This window comes from Pieris rapae, chromosome 20 (genome assembly GCF_905147795.1).
Source record: "Pieris rapae chromosome 20, ilPieRapa1.1, whole genome shotgun sequence".
NCBI classification, from domain to species: Eukaryota; Metazoa; Arthropoda; class Insecta; order Lepidoptera; family Pieridae; genus Pieris; species Pieris rapae.
In genome coordinates this window covers 489740-510244 of record NC_059528.1, presented here as the reverse complement: position 1 = coordinate 510244, position 20505 = coordinate 489740, and the positions used below count along the sequence as shown (strand labels likewise).

The window sequence follows — 20505 nt, the reverse complement described above, 5'->3', positions numbered from 1 at the left end:
TCAATTGTGATGTTGGCTCTATTGCTTATTGCTTGGCATCGGTTTACACTGTTGGTAGCACTGTTTGGGCCTATGTTCACGTCTGTGCTCAGCTGGGCACCAGCTGATAGGAAATCGAAGAACGAAGCTGATAATCGATATCATGTACATTTTGTTATATGTCACACATATTTAATGATATTTTAATTTACTGGTGCTATTTATTACAGTAAATTTATTAGTAAATAACATTCAACAAATTGTCGTTTATTTTAAAGATGTCAGTTCAAAATTTAGCTGTAAAGCTATGTGGTGTCTTACAATCACAAACTGATGAAGGTGGGTTTTCTTATAAGAAGGTTTTATTTATATGTATCTATGGCTTTTTCATTGTTTTTATTAAACTACATTGTAGAAGTAACTGCACGTGAATGGCGCTTAGTTGGTCAAGAACAAGATGGGTCGCAAGTATTAACATGGATTTCGACTCGACAAAGCAAAGATGTGTTGAACATTAGCGTTTATACTAACAAGACGAAAACATTAAAAAATCTCTATACATTTGAAGAAAATATCAATATTATACAGGCTTCTGTAAATTCATCACATACTTTGGTTGCATATGTAGTAAAAGTTCTTCCTGTGGATTCGAAAGATGAAGCTCTTTACTGCCCATACTTAGTTGGTGTTTTACCAGATAAAATAACAGGCCCCGAAGAGGTTGAGGTAGGGTCAACTAAACAGATAATGGTCCAATATGTTTATGGAAAGAGTAACAAGTACAGCCCTGGTATTAGAAATGACAGATTCATTCTCTTCAAACACTTGGAATGTAAGTATTTAGATTACAATTTAGTTAAATACATGGCCTACGCTCTATACTTTATTAAGAAACTTGTTTACTCTTTAAAACTAAAAATCTATTATTTGGTTATTACAGGCATTAAAATCTACAGGACACCAATGTTTCTTAATGAATGTGATGATGGGTCAGAAAAGTGGGGATTTGATGGAATTTATCCAAATCCAGAAAAAATTGTAAATGTCTTTTCATGGTCTCAATGGGATTGCCTAAATCAAGTAAGTAATACATATATATTGACTTATTAATGTAAATGATTTTCAATATATGGCAGCAATGATTTAAACATCATGTGATTATGTGGGCTATATGTAGACATGTGCATTCCGATTTGATATGGCTGATTGTGAAATGCATCCATTGTTTATACCAATTTTAGGGCAAATAATTAATAAGATTTATTTTTGTTTTTATTTTATTCTGCTTAATCTAACTACAATAATATCAAACTAATTATTATTCAAAAATATTGTTTTATATTTACTCAGTTTTAAATAATATCTATTTGTGTTTGCCTAGTTATCATTACACCAGTGTCATAAATTAATTAAGAGGGTCTGTAATGACCACCCTAATACTGCTCATTACCAACAATTAAATAATGGCATTATACTAAAGTACTCTGTTTTTAGTACATTGAACTTTCATTTTAATTAATTATAACAATAGTGATTGATAGTTTAATGACTAGATTGGATTTGCCCATTTAATTTAGTATTGTTAATATATATATTGTTTTATTACTGTAGTAAAATAGAAAGAAACGTCTAATAATTAAAAAAAGGTTTGTGTGTTACCATCTTATATGAATAAAACGTGATGTTTGTTTCACTGTACAGTATATTTAATAAATCATTTGCAAGTTTTCTCACTGTTATGAAATAGTAAATAAAATATAACCCTATATGTATGTTGTAGGTGCTATTCTATATCCACTACCGTGCACCAGCCCCAAGTTTCGCAGAAGAGGAAGATGTGAAGACTCCAACGGAACTGACTCCAATGTTATCTGCGCTTCAGTTTCACGCTGATCTGCCTCACGAGACTGTGGTATGTGTTCAGATGTTTAAAATTTATTTTTCTAAAAACCAAATTATAATGAGAATGTTGACGTTATTTTTCTAGTTAAAATGCGTGGAATGAACGTCTCCAAGAAAATAGGGGCCTCGTTATAATACATTATTGGCAAGTATACATTAGTATACTTTGCTATTTATTAAAAAATCAAAGTCAGACGGAATAAATTTATTTTTAAACTATTCACTACGAGTAGACAATGTCATTGACGTTCACTGTGTTAAATATGCGAATGGGAAACATCTCCACACTATGTTTATGTTATGTTTGGAAATAATGGTATTGAAGGTGATAGGTTAATGATATCTTTTGGTATTTAGTTGCTTAACATTGATTTTATTTCTTTATTCCTGCATCAATTGTTACATCTTCTCTTTTAACCATAGTACTTTTATGTCTCTTTCTGTCTAAATGTGATATGAATTTAAATAAAATGGTGCAAAAAAAATGATGACTGGCCGTTTTAGTATTACGTTAACATTATATGAGGGGGGGGGGGGCTTTTATTTGATTTTCTTATTTTGAGATTACGTCAAAATAGTAATTATTTCCTGTTTTGCCTACACATTGTCTATCCTTGAAAACATAATGTATTTAAACGTTTATGTACTATTATACTATATATTTTGGAGAGATTTATTACAAATTGTTCACTGTAGCTGTTTGAAGTAACTACAGCTAAAATAATATTTGCTTAGGAGCGATTAATTGCAACGTAATTTCTTATTGTGCAGAAATGGATAACCTTATAATTTTTCAAGCTGAATAAACGCAAAAAATTGCATTTAAAAGTATTAGCATAGTTATTATAAAAAGTTATGGATTTTTATTGCTATATCTTTATTACACATCATCTCCATGTACACAAAATTATATATTTATTCCCATCTTTCATATAACACCGTTAATTAGTTATAATTTACGATTTATACATATTTTGTAATAAAGTGTGACACGATAGGTGTTTAAGTTATTTCTGGATAAGTCTACTGAAAGCTATAGAATTACTTTTATCTGGAAAGGTTCCTCAAGCTGGTTCTACAAAGACGAGTAACCATATTACATTTTAAAATGAATGAATATATAACATATTCAGTGTAATAGATAAACTGCGAATTTGACAATCTCCCTTTATAATGTATATTTATGAAGACAACATCGTTTATCTTATCAAATTTGCAAGATTATGCCATGTCGATGAGTTCACCTGCGACTCCCATTGACCTCGCCATAATATTTTATTCATGATCCAGGAGCTAGTATGGTAAAGGGGATCACATAGGGAGCCCGAATAACTATGCTGTATGTACCATGATGTCTCTCCAAATTTGTTGCTAATGTAATATGTTTTAATTTTTTATATGAATATCACGCTGAAAACTAAAACTGAGACGTTATATGGTAGTTTCAGTAAATAGTTTCAGTTTATATATAGCAAGTTATATATATGTATATTGTTTTAAATACATATACTCGATTCGTTCTGTAGGAATCCACACCCAGCCAAAATGAGTAGTTAATAATTCTCTGACGATAATTTTGACTGCGTTTTAATGTCATGTAAGCAATTAAGATAAATGTCCTAATTCAGATGATAGCAAATTGAGTTTACAAAGGCCAAAGATACATTTTTTATGAAATTAAGCTTATCGATATTACTTTAAACCCAAATGCATGGATTTTAACTTGATAATATGCTATTTTGAGTTAAAGTTATGTATGGAATTTTCAGATAGGTTTACGAGTCATTCTGTAAGTTAGTTAAACAGTATATCCCAGTGATGCCTGTGGGGTAATTATAGAAAATGGTAAATCGCATAAAAGTTTTTATGTATGTTTACTCCGAACTTTAACTTAAAGCTTCTTGCCATTTCCGGTCATAAAACGGCGTTACATTAAAAACAAACCATTTATTACCATTACCTTAACAAATCCATCATACATGACTTGTGTATTATGAAATTTAAACAATATACTTTACTCTGCGAACGCAATTAATTTATTATTGTCAAAAATACTTGACCTTCTTGTAACTCCTGACGATAGATAAAGTGTAATTTTCTAAATATTAATTATTACAGTTAAACATCCCCTTGAGCCTCCCCCATATGCCAGGCGCTCACGGAGCTGCATCAGCATGTGGTTCATACGAAGATGACCCTGTGCCACTAAGAGTCCACGATTGCAGCCTCGATCTTTATATAATATGTGACCAACGGGGCCTCCTTTGTGTCTGCCATCATTATCTATATAAGGTAAGTTAGTTGTTTGGTTCCTGATCAAGGATGAATTTATTTATTTATTTATTCACACTTCGTTGCTAGAAACACAAATAACACAATACATATAAATTACAAGGGATGCAACGGGCGGCCTTATCGCTAACAAGCAATGAATTGTAATGGATATTAAAATAATATTGTGCATAATGCTTTAGAAATGTTTATCAACTTTTTCCTAAGCTCTTTAAAGCTAAAAGTACTTTAACACTCTTTTTAAACCTTTGTCTTCGTTTGTCCGTTACCAAATGCGCCAATGCTATAAAATAAAGAATATGTTTATTATGGAACATAAGATACAGGTATCACTTATTAATCTGTAGGTATCCCTACTCATCGGCAAAGAAGACAGAGGCTGTAGGCCGAGAGTAAAAGCCGGAATAAAAAACTCTCGGTACTCTTTTAAAAAAGCAAATCATCAAACAGAACTTATTTTAAAATAAATATAGCAAATTAATTTGAAGTAGCCTGCCCAGCACTAGTCCCAGGCCCTTTTATCAACTAGATAATCATTAACTTTATAGTTTGCTTTTTTTCATTTCTTAAATGTATTAAAAGGCAGAGATAAAAGAGCCTCTGGTATTTTATTAAAGAAGATTACCCAAAAAAGAATTACTAACATTATATGGTCTAGTACGGGGAAATTACAGCCTGCGTTTGTTCCGAGTATTAACATTGTGCTTATGTTCTATTCTAGTGAAGTTATCACTACTTTTGTGTACATACATAATATTTTCATTAATATATTGCGAGGGAAAGAAGTTAATTAATTTCCATTAATTTTTCTCTCAAAGGTTTCTCTACATTTAGAATTATAAATTATAGATTGCACGATAGCCCTTTCGCTTTGGATCCTTGGCACCCATACTCCAAACAAGGGCCGACTTGATTCTATTAAGACAAAATTGTATTAATTAGATTCAGCTATGCCTCACGTAAGATAGTCTGCCGATAGTTTAACGCAAGCGTTTTATTTAACAAATGTTTTTGAATTTAAAGCTATTACATTAATTTAAATTAGGTAAGTTTTTCTATGTACCCATCTATTTTTTATAATAAACATTACTAGCCCAAAACCCACTTACCCAAATCTATTTATCTCCAGCCTCTAGACGATTCAACCAGCTCTCTAGTACTAGACGATGTAGACTTAAAGGACTCGGGAGTAAATTTTGCCTACTCTGTGACACTTCTGCATCACGGATGCGTGGTCCATAACGTGGTACCAGATATCCCATGGTCCTTAGCGAAGTCTCTTAGACCTTCCTACATGCTGTATGCTGGTAAGATTTCTGAATATTTTTTTCGTTTGGTATTGGTTTCGTTTAAATATATTTTTGCATTAAAAACATACTTATTAATTTAATCTCTACGGAAACTGAATATATATATAATAAACAAATTAACAATAACACACAGGAAAATCCGTCTGCCGCCAAATAACAATAACACACAGGAAAATCTGTCTGCCGCAAATTAACAATAACACACAGGAAAATCTGTCTGCCGCAAAATTTTTTAGACTGTTTAATAATAATCGTTGTATAAAAGAATAAAATTTGGAGATTAAAAAGAGTGGCGAAGAGTTTATTGCCAGTCCTTCTCTTCCGTTCTACGCCCTTGATTTGAGAACTGGCAGTAAATGAAAAAATAGAAGCATTCAATATATTTATTTTTTGACGTTTATAAGTGTACATTGTGTTACCTACATGATTTGATTTGAATAACGTTTGTACTTCCACAGAACACCATCTTCTCGTCCATATACCAATGCTATTCACACACTTGATAGACATCAGCCCGCATCACGAGCCCTGCTGCCATATCGTTATGCCCATTGAGAGTTCAGAGAGTGGACCCAGTCTCGCCCCACTTTTGGGCTTTGGAACACACGCTACGGTGGATTTGAATACTTTAGACGTGGTCACTATGATAGTAGCAGACAAAGATCTAGCAGCAACGTTTAAGTGTGACACAGTGGTAGAAAACAGATTGGGCGTGTTGCACTTCTTGATTCAACACGAGGGGAACATGGATTTGGCTGAAGAGGTAAGAGAGTTTATAAAAAAGAAGAAAATAGTAAAATTTTATAGTATCGCTTTTATAAAAAACTAGCTAAACACCAACCCCCGCGAACTTCCTTTCTCCTTTATGATATTTATTTAGTCTACCTTTTAGTATATACCAACATGGAACATTTTACTACCCCACTGTTCGGTTTTCCGGAATGAAAACTTTTCAGGTATTTCTGTCAGTTTCTCTCAATATCAACCTCAAAGTATTTAATTAACAAAATAGGGTGTTGATCGTAGAGGGATGAAAATTAAGGGTTGTATGTATTTTGTATGCTGTATCATAAAAAATTCTTAAGATTTAGGGGGATGAAAATAGGTGTTGTCCGATTCACAGACCTAACCCATAAGCACACCAAAATCCAAATGCAAAGAAAGTAGGTCGAGCCATTTTGGAGTAATTTAATTACAAACTCCGTCACACAAGAATTTTACAAATTAGATTAACAAACATATTAAAATTTAGCGATATTTATTAAAGACACATTATTCTTAATACTTACGTAGGGGAGTGACATTTTGCATCAGTAAGATTTGTTGAAGTACATTACATTGTGAAAGTTCTAAACGAAAACACATTAGAAAACGTCTTAGAAGAACATGAATATCCTTATAGCCCATGTAGCTCAGAAATTGAAGGGTTTAACAAAAAAATTCCAGCTTATATCATGGCTCTGCGTGAACCAGCAAGACGGCGTAGGAGCCCTACATAAAGTGATGCAGGAATATCTCATAAGTACCACGTATGCGGTGACCAGGCGTTCGCTGCCGACGTCTGCGATCAGTCTTATGAATTGGCTGCCTTTCTCTATGCACTTGAAGTTTACTGATATAAAGGTATTATTTTATGTTTTGACTCAATTTCTTACGTTCAATTCAGATGAACATATGCTTAAGAAATAAGAAATTGTTTTTGAAGAAACTATAGAACTTCAGTTATTATATAGTTACGTTCATTAATTTTTCTATGTTCTGTGCTATATTTTATATACATATATAAAAATGAATCAATTTAGCTTATTCTTTTTATTGTAGTGTTTATTTTTATCACAAGTAGGTTTTTATGAAATAAATTTTAAGGAAGTTGTGCGGAAAATTTCAAAAATCTGATATCTTAACGATTGTCTATTTTATTACTGTCAGTTGATTGAAATAATTGTCAGAGATTAACAAAATAAAGATAGACATGAAGCCAGGTATTTTAATAACGTACCAAATCCTACGAAGACAATCCATTTTTGGCAACGGATAGAATGCAATCTCTTCGCACTTTACACTCATATTTAATAGTCAATATAAACCTAATAAAGTTAATAAAACCGTACAAATAATTTTAAAATATACATATCTATGTTTTAAACATATCAAATAGCTTTTCAATTATTTTAAAAACTGGTGTAAGTTAAAATCTTAAGATATGATATTGACACAGTTGAACGGTAATTTTCCTACAAAGGTCTATCCACAAATACCGATCCGACATACCATAGCTTGTATCGATAGATGTCTATTAGAATCCGTCGATTGGTTATTGGCACACTTTTATCAATATTTGGTTTAAGATGTCTATCTCAGATAGGTTAGGAAGATAGCTTATTGAGTTTGGGCGTAAGAAACTTCTATTAACTCTTTCAATTATTTCCTAGTGTATCTTGTTCTTAAATGTTAATAAAAAAGTTATTTGTATTAAATATTTGGCACTCATGCACTTTTTACTGCTCTTTTAACGAAGTCTGCCTGGAAGAGATCGCCTGTATGTGCATATGTTATTAAAACTTTTATAATAACAAAAATATATTTACTAAGAGATCTGTATCTATGCGAGTGAAACCGCGGGGCTTTGCTATTGTGTAATAAAGTAGTTTATTCTCAACCCCAGGCCGGCTCGATATCGGTGTCAGTGAGCCAAGCGGCTTTATGGCGCACGGCAGTATCAGCTGTGGTACTATCTCCCAGACAGCGCGTTAGCCAATTCGCTGAAGATGCTTGGACGCGCCTATGGGCTACTTTGTGTGCCCTCGCTACGCCCAAGGAGAGGCTACAGCCCTCGCAGGTGCTTGAGAAGTTGAGGGTTAGCCTTCATTGCTATCAGGTAGGCGATTATTATATCTGTAGAAGAGACATATATTGAAAATAATTTTATTCGTAACGATGATTTTTTTCATTTCATATTTTAAAATAAGATTTTGAAAATAATTCAACTGAAGTAGGAATAACGATGTAGGCTATAGAAGAGAAGTTGTTTTATTAAATTTTAGAGTTCATCATAATGTTATAAAATTAATTTGTCTATCAGCCCGAAGCCCTATCTCGCTGCAGCACTCCAATGTCCCCAACGGCGGGTCCTTTGCCCCGTCGGCCTTCGCTTGTCACCCAAGACGCGTTACCCTTCTTTGAACTTGACGTCTGCACCGCAAGCAAACAGGAACATGTCATCGCTGCGGTATTTATTCATCTTTTTAACTTTATTTACAGAATAATAAAATATATATTATCCGCGAATATATCACTCTTTCGTCTCTTTTTGTCAAGTATTTTTACTTTGTGATAAAAAAGATGACTTTAGTAAAACAAAGAAATTAGACAACCTAAGAGAAAAAGTGTTTTTCAAAAGGTTAATGTACCCTGGTTTAAGCAGAGGATTAAGCATTCAAAGTCGTACATGGCTATCATATAACTATGAATACACATATAACATTTCAGTACGATATGATTCCAATGTGACATCTGCTAAGTAACGCTATGGATATCGAAATTCTGAAAATATTATACGTAATAAACCAATAATTAAACATGACATATAATCCACAGTATTTCCGTGTTTCTTTCTGTGTTTCCGTAGACATTTATCGTTCTTTCTTCACTATAAAGGAGAAGGGTTATTCAAGATAGAACGAAGTAACGTTCGTAATATATAATATACACATTAGACTCAAAATACAGAATCTACGCGCCGTAAGCGTTCACCTAATGCGCGAGAGCAGTGGATCGAATGGCGCGTTAGAGAGCGGCGTACACGCGTTGGCCACTCGTTGGGCGGCCGCGCAACTGGACGCATCGCGCGCTCTCTGTCGCGCAGTCGTGCGCGCCGCTGCTGCCGTTCCGCTCGCACATCAGCCACGCGGTTTCGCTTACGTGTATGACTGTGTCTCTGTTACGGGCGCAGATCCAAACTCAGACAAATCATCTAACATATAAATTACTGTAGCAGATAGCTTGTTCTTTATTGTTTAAATAAAAATAGAAATATAAATAGCTTAATAGAAATTTCTCCTTTTGGTCAACTTGGTATTTTTCTATTTAAATAAATGGTAGCCGTATCAATCGATACGATAATACCTATAGTCCACGTTTTAGAATAAAGTCTGAGAAAATGCTGAATTGAAATAGAAATAGTGTTGCGGCGTTGTGGACTCCGTTGTAGTACAGGCAACTAGTAAAAGTTAAAGAATGGATCTGCGTCCAATTCGTTATATTCTTTGGCTGTTTTTCGTTTGGTTTGTTTCGAATTCACGTGTGTATCACTCGATCCCTTTTGGTTCATAGCGTTTTTAACTTTGGTTTCATCTTTGGTTGTATTGCTTTGTTATTTGGGTTACATCGATTTTTTTCAGTTCATTGTTTTGTTCGTTTTTCGTATGGCTTGGATTTTAGGCGCATACGAAAGATTATATTATAATTTTATTAATTTATACAGGGATGAACTGGACTCATCACACGCGTTAGTCCTGTTCAAACTTCTGGAGCAGTATTACGTGGCAGCGGACTCGGTCGCTTACCCACTGCCGCAAGGTTTCAGCTCGTTCTTTACATATCTGGGGTATCGTACGTTGCCCTTCCACGCGTTCGTACAGTACGTGCATAGGAACGTACTTGAATTGCAGATTGATGTGCTTAAGGCGATTATTGCCAGTAAGTTTTATTTTAATACCTTCATTTTATAATTGCTACGTTTCAAACTCGTAGATTTTTTCAGTTGAAATACTTATTTCATACAAATGTATTTATTATGTATCTATGTGTTATGTTACTAAGCAGTCAGTACGATTAAAATAAAGCGGCGCAAGAATTCTACTAAATAATAGATTTTAAGACATCATGTAGAACCTCTTCTTATGATACGACGTTAGGTTGATTCAATAAACATGTTTATTTTCGACATACAATTTATTATACTGATTGATTTGCAATATTCATTCATATACATATTTTATCACTGGACTCATTGCAAGTGACATTTTTCAAATTAATAAGTCATTTATTTATTTAGGTAGGTAATTTTTACCAAGATGCATGTCAATTTACGCCATTTCACTATCTCATAGTGGCATTAGTGCCCACACATTGTTATCGTCTATGTATTCTTGAACTGTGTAATATTCTTTTTTATTAGGGTTTCCTTGATGTTAAGTTTAACCTTATATAGCGGAAGTTTGTTTACATGAACTGGAATTTTATCATACATATATATAAGTTATATAATACCTTCTAGTTAACGAACACTGCACTATTATTATTTTTCTTTTTGTATGTTATACTGTTTTTGTGGCATTTCAATATCTGAAACATACAGGTAAAGACGACGACAGCAAGCGCACTGTCAACAATAAGCTGCGCCTGATCCAGTTAGCGGGCGAAGGGCGAGGACGACGCACCTTAGCCTCGTGGCCTAACAAGCAGGCCTTGGTCCTTCGAGCACGGGACCATGCAGCCGCCCTGCTCAGTGGTGTCACTCCACCCGCCAGGGACCATCATCCGCATCGACCTGTCAAGGACACCGGTCAGTACATCTTTAGGCCATCGATAAGGAAATAATCTGTAGACTGACTGCCTGTCAATAATTTAGTGAAATAAATTGCTAAGACAATTCTCCTCTACCTTGTGCTAAAGACGAACCACCTTTAGTTCTTTTTTTAAATATTGTACACGTGATGAGCAAATAATACTCGTTTAGAATTGCAACACATGATTTTGGTAAAAGCATCTGGTGAAACGGTTCTAAGTAGAATAATATGAAAATACATGTTGGCATTGTTTGGTTTGGCTTTGCATATCGGAACTTAATGAGATTATATTAAAGAAAAACACTTTTTTAACTGATTGAAGTTATGTATTATTGTAAACTTATAATTATTTAAACATTATTTTAAATTTAACCGACGTCAGTAACCGTGACAACGCACGCTGTAAAGCATGCGAAACGTCGGTTAAATTTAAAATTATGTTAATATTTTTCTTTAAATGTGTAAAAGTTATGTTAATAAAAGACAATACTATGAGATTAGATTATATGAATTACCCTGAAATTCTATTTGCAGGTATTGCAGCGCTTCCATCAGGAGAACGTCTCTCACCTCTGGATACCTTTCTAGATTTGTTGACAGCTAAAGCTAGCCTTAATGAACTAGACTTTAATCTTATCATTGAAGCTACATTAGCATCTTTACAGCAAGATACTATTGCTTGAATGATTAAAAACAGAATTTGTAGCTAAATTTTTAATTATGAAGTATTACATTCCAATTTTTTATTAATGTAGTAAATATAAGTAACTTTTTTATGCAGACAGTCTTATTTTATGATAATATAAACAAGAGCCATGTAGGATATAGCTGTTTGCCGAATAGAACATTTATGAATTTTTGTTCATGGTCATATCCATTAACAAATTTACTCATAACAGTTTTAACTAAAATTAACCAACATAGCCATAAACCAAATAGAATAAATATCTCTTAGTATTTATTATATTATAGTTAATTTAGAATAACGAAAGGGTCTTAAACGAGTCAGTGTAATTAATCATGCAAGGTATATGCATAGACCATATATATTAATCATCAATTTTAATATTCTAACTTACTTCTAACCACTGGCCTTAGTTTTTAAAACATGACTAGCACACTGATTTTATGCGTGATCTCAAATAAGTTTTATTCTTGCAAGTATTATTTAATATGCAAAGCACAAAATGCTTAATGTAAGGGTCTTAATGTGCAATATAATTTATTGTAGTAATCTAATAAAATATAAAAAACCAACTGTTTTTTAATTATATTTATTTGTTTTTTTTAACTTTACATATTGTACTATTGATGGTCACATCAACATTTTTTAATAAAATATATTAATTATAGAATGGATTGTATGTAACCCAGTGAGCCCTTTTCTGGTCTTCTTCGCTTTTGTGTGTTGTAAATAATGATTTATAGACTTCACTTGTCTGAGGATCTTTTGCTATGCTGTATTCTTTCTTTGTCTTTTTATAGGATGGATCTTGCTGCAACGCATTTGGATGAGCCCTTTTGAATGATCCAAAATGACCTCTTGCTTGTTTATTTGGGTTAAATTTTGGTAATGTTAGTGGTATGGTGTCTGACATTTCTTTTTTCACTTGACTCTTATCGTCTTCGTTTTTAACTTGACTACTGCCAGGTTGAGGTTCTTGGGATGTTGAAGGTTCCTCTGTTTTTATTTCAACCTTTTCTTTCTTTTCAGTTTTTGATTTTTTAGTCTTTCTGTTAGAGACTCTTATCGACATCTGTTCAGTGAGTTTTTCAATATCTTCCTCATTTCCATTGAGTACCACTACATCATTATCAGTGAAAGGATTCTGACACTAAAAAGAAATATTCTTGTTAGCAAATAGTAATTACTACTAGTATTATATATATATATATTATACTACTTATTTCAAGGTTGTCTTCAAGTTAAGAATATGTATCATGAAAATCTATCTCGATCGAAAATCGATCTATATAGATCTAGACCATCACCCTCTAAAAAGAATAAAAAACAAAAGGAATGAAAACAAGTTATACACAAACACTAAATACCAGAACCTTACGAACGCCAGAATCTTTATTAGAACTTGAAGAAGCATTAAAGGAACTAAAATGGGATTGTTAGAGGAGGCCTTTGCCAAGAGGCAGTTCAGGATAAGAGGCTTGTTATTTTGTTATTATCATGAAAATCTAATTGAAATTTATTTTTTAATGAAATCCAATCAATCAAAATATCTTTATTCATATAGGTAAACAAGTACACTCATGAACGTCAACGTCGATAATTTTTTCGCAAGTGAAGGGCGTAAGCAGCCAAGAAGAACTGGCAAGAAACTTTCCTCCACTATTTTCAATCACCAAGTTTTTAATACAAACTGTTTAAACTTGAGCAAATCATTCCCAAGGATTAGGATCATTAAGATATTCGTCAAATTTATAAAAAGCTGTATTGATTCCCTTTTACTGTTAATAAGGGCTTAGAATTTATTTAGGGCTAATTCTTTAATTTTGCTGGTGAAAGTCACCAAAATCGTTTAAATTTTTTGCTATCCGGTTAATATATTCTTGAAGCCTTGTTGTATGGCTTCAAGAATATATTAACCGGATAGTGTCGTAATATTGAGTTCCTTAAACTTACTGCATGGTACGTTTACATATTACGTTAATTTTAAAAACAGCTGACACAATATGCCATTCACTGTTAAGTGTGAGGTCTGCTGGTTTCCTCTCCATTTTTTCCTTCATCATTAAAGCATGACAAGATATTTTTTTATTATTTTACTTAATTTTTAAATATAAAATTTTTACCATATGACAAAGGTTCTGTTTCACTTCCTTTAATGCTCTTTCAGCTAACACACAGCCACAGCTCCATAAGAATATAAATCGAAACTTTCCTGTCATCTCTAAACCACTTATGGGACATATGTAAGGAGCACTGCCATCACCCACTGCACCATCAGTATGTTCAGTTTGTTTGTATGCCGGATTCTTTGTAAGATTTAGATCCCTTATATCCTGTAATGATTAATAACGTTTACAAACCTATTCCAAAATTTTTATTACTGCATAATAAATTTGATATAAATGAATCTGTTCATACAATAGGGTGCTCATCATTATCTTTCTTAAAACAATCTAGTTGAGATGCTGCTGAGGTTCCTAAAGTCAATAGCATTTTTTCTTACCATGACCACCTTTTGCATGGCAAGACCGAACAACCAATCTTAATTTGTATGTTGAATATGAATTACTTAAAATAAGCTATAATCCCTTAATATATATATTTATTTATTAGTTGTTGATCTATAGCAAAATATTAACTCAACATCTTCAAAGTCAGTAGAAGGACATTACTGCTTTGTTTCTCATCTCCATCTATATTTTAATAATCTATTTATAATTACAGTTTCTACACAATACCCCAAAATATAATAATCATATTTTTTCCTATATAAGGCATAGTTTATACATCTTATTTTTTAACTTAAGTAAGAAGTTTTAATTAAAATATTGCATTTTATATGTTATTAACTCTTATTTAAAAATGTCAACACAGAAAGTAACTTTTTAGAATAGCTTATTCTGCATAGTTTGAAGGAAAAACTGTGAAGTCATCTGATTACCTCTAACGTTACATGGGAACATAAACTGTCTTGTTCTCGTTACAATGTCATGGTACGAATAAGAGATGCATCTCAGTTGTAGGTTGTTAATAGCCTTGCAATAAGAGGTCATGGTAAGCCCAGTGGCTATTACTATTGTGCATGTTAATTCTCATTAACATTTAATATCTATGTTTACACTATACCTTAAGATTTTTAATGTGGCTTATTGATTCTGGCTTGCTTTCTTTATCTAGTAGAGTTTCTAATACTGAACTTTTGCTGTACAATCTTCCAAGGCCACATGCGGCTATAGGTTCTTGTAATGGTTGCTGAGATAATGCACAATTACGCCACTTGAAAGAGCGTTCAGCATCTTTGTCTTTCTGCAGAGAAGGTTAGATAAAACAAGTCAATAACTATAATATACAATATAATAAAGTAAGGTATAATATACTAAAGTAAGGTATAATATATAATATACTCAACTACATTATAGTCGATTGAAACCACATTTACACAGTGTAAACTCTTCTCTTACCTGTTCTGGTTTCTTTTTTAGGCGGACGAGTTCATCACGACGGGGAATAGTTCCACCATCACAACCCATTATACAGATTGCTCAAAAATGAAATCACAGGGACAAGCGTGTACGGTAATATAAGATATTGAAGCTCGAGCTTCAGCACACTGAATATTATTCAGATATAATAAATGTTGGACGATGATAAATGTTAATACAGATTTATTGTTTCACGCTTAGTAACTTGAGTTATGATTGTCGAATGTGAAATGTCGGATGGAATGGATATGATATAATATATCAATTATTATGTTTATTTGTGTCTATATTATGTCAATAGTCAATACCACAGTACCACAGTTTGAGTTAAGGTCAAACCTCAATTCAAGTCTATGCCGAAGACGAATTTATCTCAATTCTCAAATTCTAATTTCTAACACGTCCAGAAGTTAGGTGAGTATTGTTAAAAGTATAAGGATACTTTAAACTCCAACTCAAACACCTTGCTCTAGTTTTTGTTTTTTTGAACTAGTATTTTAGGTGGATAACTCAGAAAAGAATCATGCGACATCTCACTAATCTCATAGTCTAGTCAACAAGTTCTAAAACGTGAAAAATAGAGATAAAGGTGATAAAAATATGAGCGATGGCTCATTCGATTTGGAATCACCTGTAGAAAATTTTTTTTTAAGGATTTTGGTGCAGGTTAAAAATTGCAATTGTTATTAACAAAATAAGATGAAAAAAAATGATATTTCGTTTTTTGTTAATAACTCGAAAAATATTAACATTTAAGCAATTGAAAGAAGCTCGTTAAAGAGGAGGAAATTTCTAATAAAATAGTCCGAACTCCCGGATTTGTATATCCATTATTTTAATTTTAAGTAGACGTTGAAAATAGGGCTCCGCGCGGCAGTTATGGCATGCGCGCGCCGCCGCTAAAGCGAGTTCAGCAATAAAAATGATTTATTTATAAAATAAAATGTGATTTTAAAAATTTGAAAAAATTCTAGTATCTTCTTAACACTTGAAATATTTGAGCTCTGAAGAAAAAAAAGTTTAATCACCATTTTTCAAAAAGTTATTCAATTGTTAACTAACAAATTTTTTCCCAATCTCCATTGACATAAACAATGGGATGAAAGGTATAAAAAATTGGCCTATAAATTTTAAACTTCGTGTAGTCCTTTAGATATATGTACTTTATAAGATCCTGCGGGTAATTTTCATTAAAGTTTATTAATTTGTTAATTATGATTTTTTATAACTTTTGAAAAATGAAAAAAAAAATTTTTTTTTCAATAGTTATAGAAAATCATAATTTGTTAATTATGATTAAAATTGAAAAATTAAATTTTTATTTTTTAAATTTTTTAATAGTTATAAAAAATCATAATTAACAAATTAATTAGCTTGAGCCATCGCTCATATTGTTAGGACCTTTATCTCTAATTTTCACATTTTTGAACTTGTTGACTAGACTAAAATAGGTGGTCAAATTTATTTATTTTGAACATTAATAACCACTACACATTCACAGAGTCTGTGTATAATGTATATTATCTATGGTATATAACTGTTTACTTTTACTAGTACTTGGTCTACTACCAAGTAGTAGTAAGTATAGTAAATTACATTTACAGTCGCGAATTTGTTTTGTAATTAATGTTATAACTTTCACACAACGCTTTATATAAGGCATTTTCTTTATTGTTATATTACATTGCTGAAACACGATGCCTGAGATAGCGGAAAGGGTTCCAGAAAATGGTTCAGGTTATGATGTAGATAGAAATGAAAATAGTATGGACAGTACAGTGGGTTCAGATTCGGATAAATTAAAAAAAAAGAAAAAGCGAGGAATAATTTATCTATCTACAATCCCTCCGTACATGAATGTTGCCAAAATACGAGAAATTTTTAGTGAGTTTGGTGAAATAGGAAGGATTTACTTACAATCAAGTGCAAGTATGTATTTTGAGGTTATGCTTATAATGCTGTTGTGTTGTTATTTACTAATGATTAAGATCAATTAAATATATTTTCAGAACCTGGAGAAAAACGAAAACGTGTACCTAATCAGTTTACGGAGGGCTGGGTGGAATTTAAGAAGAAAAAAATCGCCAAAAGTGTTGCCGCTAGTTTAAATAATACGCAAATAGGAACTAGGAAGAAATCACGGTATTATGATATGATATGGAACATCAAGTATATTCCTAGATTCAAGTGGGTTCATTTAAGTGAAAGGCTAGCTTATGAGAAGGCAGCTATGAAACAGAGGCTCAGGGCTGAAATATCTCAAGCTAAGAGGGAAGCTCACTATCTGCAAAGCAATGTAGAAAAGAGTAAAAAGATAAAAAATAAAAAGTCTGGTGCTAATAACTCTTGACTCATAACTGAACTTATGTTTTATTTGGTAATTGTAAGACATATTTTAAATAAAAATATAAATATATATCAATAGTTTAACTAAATATTGTCTTGAATAGCAATATTCGTTCTGTTCTCATAATTTCATTAATGATGATTATGTTGAATAAAAATCACGTGATCATTTTTTACCAAAGGTTGCTCTTCCACTTATAATTTCCTCAACTCTCATTCTTTGATTCATATTTAGTGGATCTGGGGTTAGTTTTTGTATGTAGCGGCGTGATGGGATCTTGTGTGACAATATTCCTTGTGAAAATTCCCTGTGTACTCTTACACCACCAAGGGCATTAGGTTGAAGCTTTTCAAAGCTATGAAGTTCACGCATAAATTGTTTACGCTGTGCAACCTTAGCGAAGTGGTAACGATGACGACAGACAACTCTACTAAAATCATACAGGTTTTGTTTATATAGATCTTAAAAACAAAAAAAAATTACAAACAATACTTACTAAGCAACACCTAGTACAGAATAACTAGGATAGACACTGACATCTGAACGAGCCAACTCTGGGAATCCTGGATATAAAGGCACCCTTCTTTTCCTTTCCTCTGTAGGCTTATCTTCTTTATTTGCCATGATGTCTCTTCCTGTTTTGTATATGTCTTAATATGCTATATGAAAAAAAATTATAGGAAAAATGGATGAGATGCAACTGCCTTAAATAACTGTTGCCATGGAAATAGATAACATGCTGAAATTTGAGTGTTGAAACAAGTATGTATGTCATATTGTATTGGGCTTTGACATAAGAGTATAGTATATATATAATTTATATTAGTAATGAAAGTACAGTAATAAATTAACAGTTTATTCATACATCAATAATATATTATCTACGTTTCCATGTTGTTCAAACATTACACCACTGATTGTATTATATGCAGTTTCTATTAAATGTAGTGGTTCAAGAGCTTCCTGATACTGCTGCAATTCTGCTCTTGCAAACACAGTCATTAAATTCATTCACTAGCACTGAGCACAATAAGGATTTATTTGGATTTGCACTGTAGCATTCAAGAACCTGAAACAGTTATTGTACTATCTTTGAAAAGACCGGTTATGTCAAGTATAGATTTCACTGTGATCACTTCAATAATTACCTAAAAACCTGTGCTAAATATCAGGCTATAATTACAACATCTAATTAAGTTATTGTTAAAAAGATTCAGTTGAAATTTGGTTTATTTATAATATGTTTTAAGTTTACACTTTTTTTAGGATTCATTAGAAGGCAAATGTGGTACATGACTTACATACTATGGAATATGAGAAATATTTACCTTTGCTTTTTCTTGCTCACATGGAGGAAGTTTATTTACAATTTTATCTGCTTTAACCAATTCAAATAATTCATTCGCTTCTTTCAATGTCTTTTCATATTCCACAACCATTCCACTATTGATTTTTTCATGAGCTCTTTTTAAATTTTCAATTCGGCGTGCCCAATATGCTTCCTCAGCAGCTGCTTCTTGCCGCTTTTGCGGGTCATACATTGGAGGCGAAGGAGCATATTGTGGTGGTGGAGAGGGGATCTGCTCAGCTGTCTAAAATTGTAAGTTGTAACAGTCAATGCTAATATAAGAAAACAATTTTATTATATTGCCAAAAGCTGAAATATAAGAGTAATTGCTAAATATATGAAAAATACTCATGAAGTCTATTAAATAAGCAAAAGTTAAGACAACCAAAATTACAAAGCATCTGACACAACATTGGATACAATCACACAATTATAACCTATAACATCGCAAATGTTTACTTCATGGAATGTTTTAAGTTCACTTTATTTTTATTAAGCAAATACGATGTTCGTTTCCTAAAGATATAATAAATAGATTTTGTTTAATAACTTGACATTGATTCAAATTATGTAATTCACAAAAAAAATATTACTTTGGCAGACAGTTGTGACTGTATTCGGTCTAATGCTTCTTGGGACACTTGAATAGCATTTTCATTTTCCACACTAAGCTTGCGAGTGCTTTGCGAGCCTCCCATATTTAGAAAAAATTAAAAATTTCGGAAAATTTATCGGCAAATCACGTCAAATTGACATTTTTGTCAGAGATACAAGGAAATCTGAAGGATCTCCATTCAGGATATTTCAGACTTCAGTTAATTTTTGTGACATTGATAATTATCTTGTTGTCAAATATGCGATTAATTGTCACATTCGTGGCGATCCAGAATTTTACAAAATGTGTTGATTTTAGTCTTATTGAAAATTAACTACATTATTTTTAAAATTTCAAACGCAGTGTTTGTATATTTTGTTTATCTCGAATGTGAAATAACTAAAATAATATGTACCAAAGTTCATCTACTATGCAATAGATGGCGGTTTTATCGGAAAATTTATTCAAAATGCAATAATTGTCGAATTTCTAGAATAATACAAAACTTCTGTCGGAATTTTTGATAATCAAATAATAGTGTGTATTTTTCAGCACTTGTATAGATTTCATATTTTAAAAAACAGTAGTAGAAGTAATAAGTTGGTTTTGTAGTTTTTTACTTTCTTAATATGATATTAACGCTTGTCCTTTCATATGCTTAAATAACGTAATACAGTTCTTTATTAGCCAAAAAGGGCTCAAAAACGTAAATTTTGGCAACGTAGCTGGGTTGGCGGGTGAAAAATATTGTGGTGTGAGAGGGGTAGTACAAAAAGTGACCACAATGGGGTTTAGCATAACCGGTTAGGCAGCCTCCAGCCCGCCACGAGCTATCATCTCGATTCTTGCCAGACATACTTTCTTCCGTCTGATTGGTGCACGATCCGGCTCGCATATTACTTGGATAGTTTTAGCTTTCACCTTACATACAGTCGACATTTCATTTTAGTATTAAGTAAAGTGATGAAAACTCTGAAAATAATACTACCAATCTC

General features: G+C 32.4%; 5 protein-coding genes across 5 annotated transcripts; 2 read left to right on the top strand and 3 right to left on the bottom strand.

The window, feature by feature from the left end:
- Nucleotides 1-92: 92 nt before the first annotated feature.
- On the top strand, nucleotides 93-12310 carry LOC110994956 (protein pigeon). Its single transcript, XM_022261885.2, has 14 exons — nucleotides 93-318; nucleotides 395-811; nucleotides 920-1059; nucleotides 1760-1891; nucleotides 4000-4173; nucleotides 5303-5480; nucleotides 5942-6246; nucleotides 6930-7106; nucleotides 8149-8361; nucleotides 8566-8712; nucleotides 9213-9406; nucleotides 9967-10181; nucleotides 10843-11049; nucleotides 11588-12310. The coding sequence occupies exons 1-14, from the start codon at nucleotides 258-260 to the stop codon at nucleotides 11734-11736; spliced, it is 2709 nt and encodes a 902-aa protein (XP_022117577.2). The 5' UTR covers nucleotides 93-257; the 3' UTR covers nucleotides 11737-12310.
- Nucleotide 12311: 1 nt separating this feature from the next.
- Nucleotides 12312-15486, bottom strand: LOC110994954 (replication termination factor 2). The gene is made up of 4 exons (XM_022261884.2): nucleotides 15200-15486; nucleotides 14865-15044; nucleotides 13862-14071; nucleotides 12312-12888 (listed from the first exon to the last, which is right to left on the bottom strand). The coding sequence occupies exons 1-4, from the start codon at nucleotides 15266-15268 to the stop codon at nucleotides 12397-12399; spliced, it is 951 nt and encodes a 316-aa protein (XP_022117576.1). The 5' UTR covers nucleotides 15269-15486; the 3' UTR covers nucleotides 12312-12396.
- Nucleotides 15487-16798: 1312 nt separating this feature from the next.
- On the top strand, nucleotides 16799-17582 carry LOC110994970 (pre-rRNA-processing protein esf2). The gene is made up of 2 exons (XM_022261906.2): nucleotides 16799-17149; nucleotides 17230-17582. The coding sequence occupies exons 1-2, from the start codon at nucleotides 16918-16920 to the stop codon at nucleotides 17568-17570; spliced, it is 573 nt and encodes a 190-aa protein (XP_022117598.2). The 5' UTR covers nucleotides 16799-16917; the 3' UTR covers nucleotides 17571-17582.
- Nucleotides 17583-17650: 68 nt separating this feature from the next.
- On the bottom strand, nucleotides 17651-18346 carry LOC110994983. Its single transcript, XM_022261927.2, has 2 exons — nucleotides 18064-18346; nucleotides 17651-17997 (listed from the first exon to the last, which is right to left on the bottom strand). The coding sequence occupies exons 1-2, from the start codon at nucleotides 18189-18191 to the stop codon at nucleotides 17733-17735; spliced, it is 393 nt and encodes a 130-aa protein (XP_022117619.1). The 5' UTR covers nucleotides 18192-18346; the 3' UTR covers nucleotides 17651-17732.
- A 63-nt stretch (nucleotides 18347-18409) lies between these two features.
- Nucleotides 18410-19707, bottom strand: LOC110994961. Its single transcript, XM_022261892.2, has 3 exons — nucleotides 19509-19707; nucleotides 18896-19159; nucleotides 18410-18636 (listed from the first exon to the last, which is right to left on the bottom strand). The coding sequence occupies exons 1-3, from the start codon at nucleotides 19611-19613 to the stop codon at nucleotides 18520-18522; spliced, it is 486 nt and encodes a 161-aa protein (XP_022117584.1). The 5' UTR covers nucleotides 19614-19707; the 3' UTR covers nucleotides 18410-18519.
- Nucleotides 19708-20505: the final 798 nt, after the last annotated feature.

What these genes read in the sequence shown, in the direction of transcription:
- LOC110994961 (XM_022261892.2), bottom strand. Translation starts at nt 19,613, where the DNA reads ATGGGAGGCTCGCAAAGCACTCGCAAGCTTAGTGTGGAAAATGAAAAT. An exon ending in AGTCACAACTGTCTGCCAAA is followed by an intron (nt 19,160 to 19,508) that starts GTAATATTTTTT and finishes TTACAATTTTAG; the next exon opens with ACAGCTGAGCAGATCCCCTC. An exon ending in GTGAGCAAGAAAAAGCAAAG is followed by an intron (nt 18,637 to 18,895) that starts GTAAATATTTCT and finishes TAACTGTTTCAG; the next exon opens with GTTCTTGAATGCTACAGTGC.
- LOC110994970 (XM_022261906.2), top strand. Translation starts at nt 16,918, where the DNA reads ATGCCTGAGATAGCGGAAAGGGTTCCAGAAAATGGTTCAGGTTATGAT. An exon ending in TTACTTACAATCAAGTGCAA is followed by an intron (nt 17,150 to 17,229) that starts GTATGTATTTTG and finishes ATATATTTTCAG; the next exon opens with AACCTGGAGAAAAACGAAAA.
- LOC110994983 (XM_022261927.2), bottom strand. Translation starts at nt 18,191, where the DNA reads ATGGCAAATAAAGAAGATAAGCCTACAGAGGAAAGGAAAAGAAGGGTG. An exon ending in TCTGTACTAGGTGTTGCTTA is followed by an intron (nt 17,998 to 18,063) that starts GTAAGTATTGTT and finishes GTATGATTTTAG; the next exon opens with TAGAGTTGTCTGTCGTCATC.
- LOC110994954 (XM_022261884.2), bottom strand. Translation starts at nt 15,268, where the DNA reads ATGGGTTGTGATGGTGGAACTATTCCCCGTCGTGATGAACTCGTCCGC. An exon ending in TAAAAAAGAAACCAGAACAG is followed by an intron (nt 15,045 to 15,199) that starts GTAAGAGAAGAG and finishes CCTTCTCTGCAG; the next exon opens with AAAGACAAAGATGCTGAACG. An exon ending in GCCACATTAAAAATCTTAAG is followed by an intron (nt 14,072 to 14,864) that starts GTATAGTGTAAA and finishes TAATCATTACAG; the next exon opens with GATATAAGGGATCTAAATCT.
- LOC110994956 (XM_022261885.2), top strand. Translation starts at nt 258, where the DNA reads ATGTCAGTTCAAAATTTAGCTGTAAAGCTATGTGGTGTCTTACAATCA. An exon ending in ACAATCACAAACTGATGAAG is followed by an intron (nt 319 to 394) that starts GTGGGTTTTCTT and finishes ACTACATTGTAG; the next exon opens with AAGTAACTGCACGTGAATGG. An exon ending in TCGACCTGTCAAGGACACCG is followed by an intron (nt 11,050 to 11,587) that starts GTCAGTACATCT and finishes TTCTATTTGCAG; the next exon opens with GTATTGCAGCGCTTCCATCA.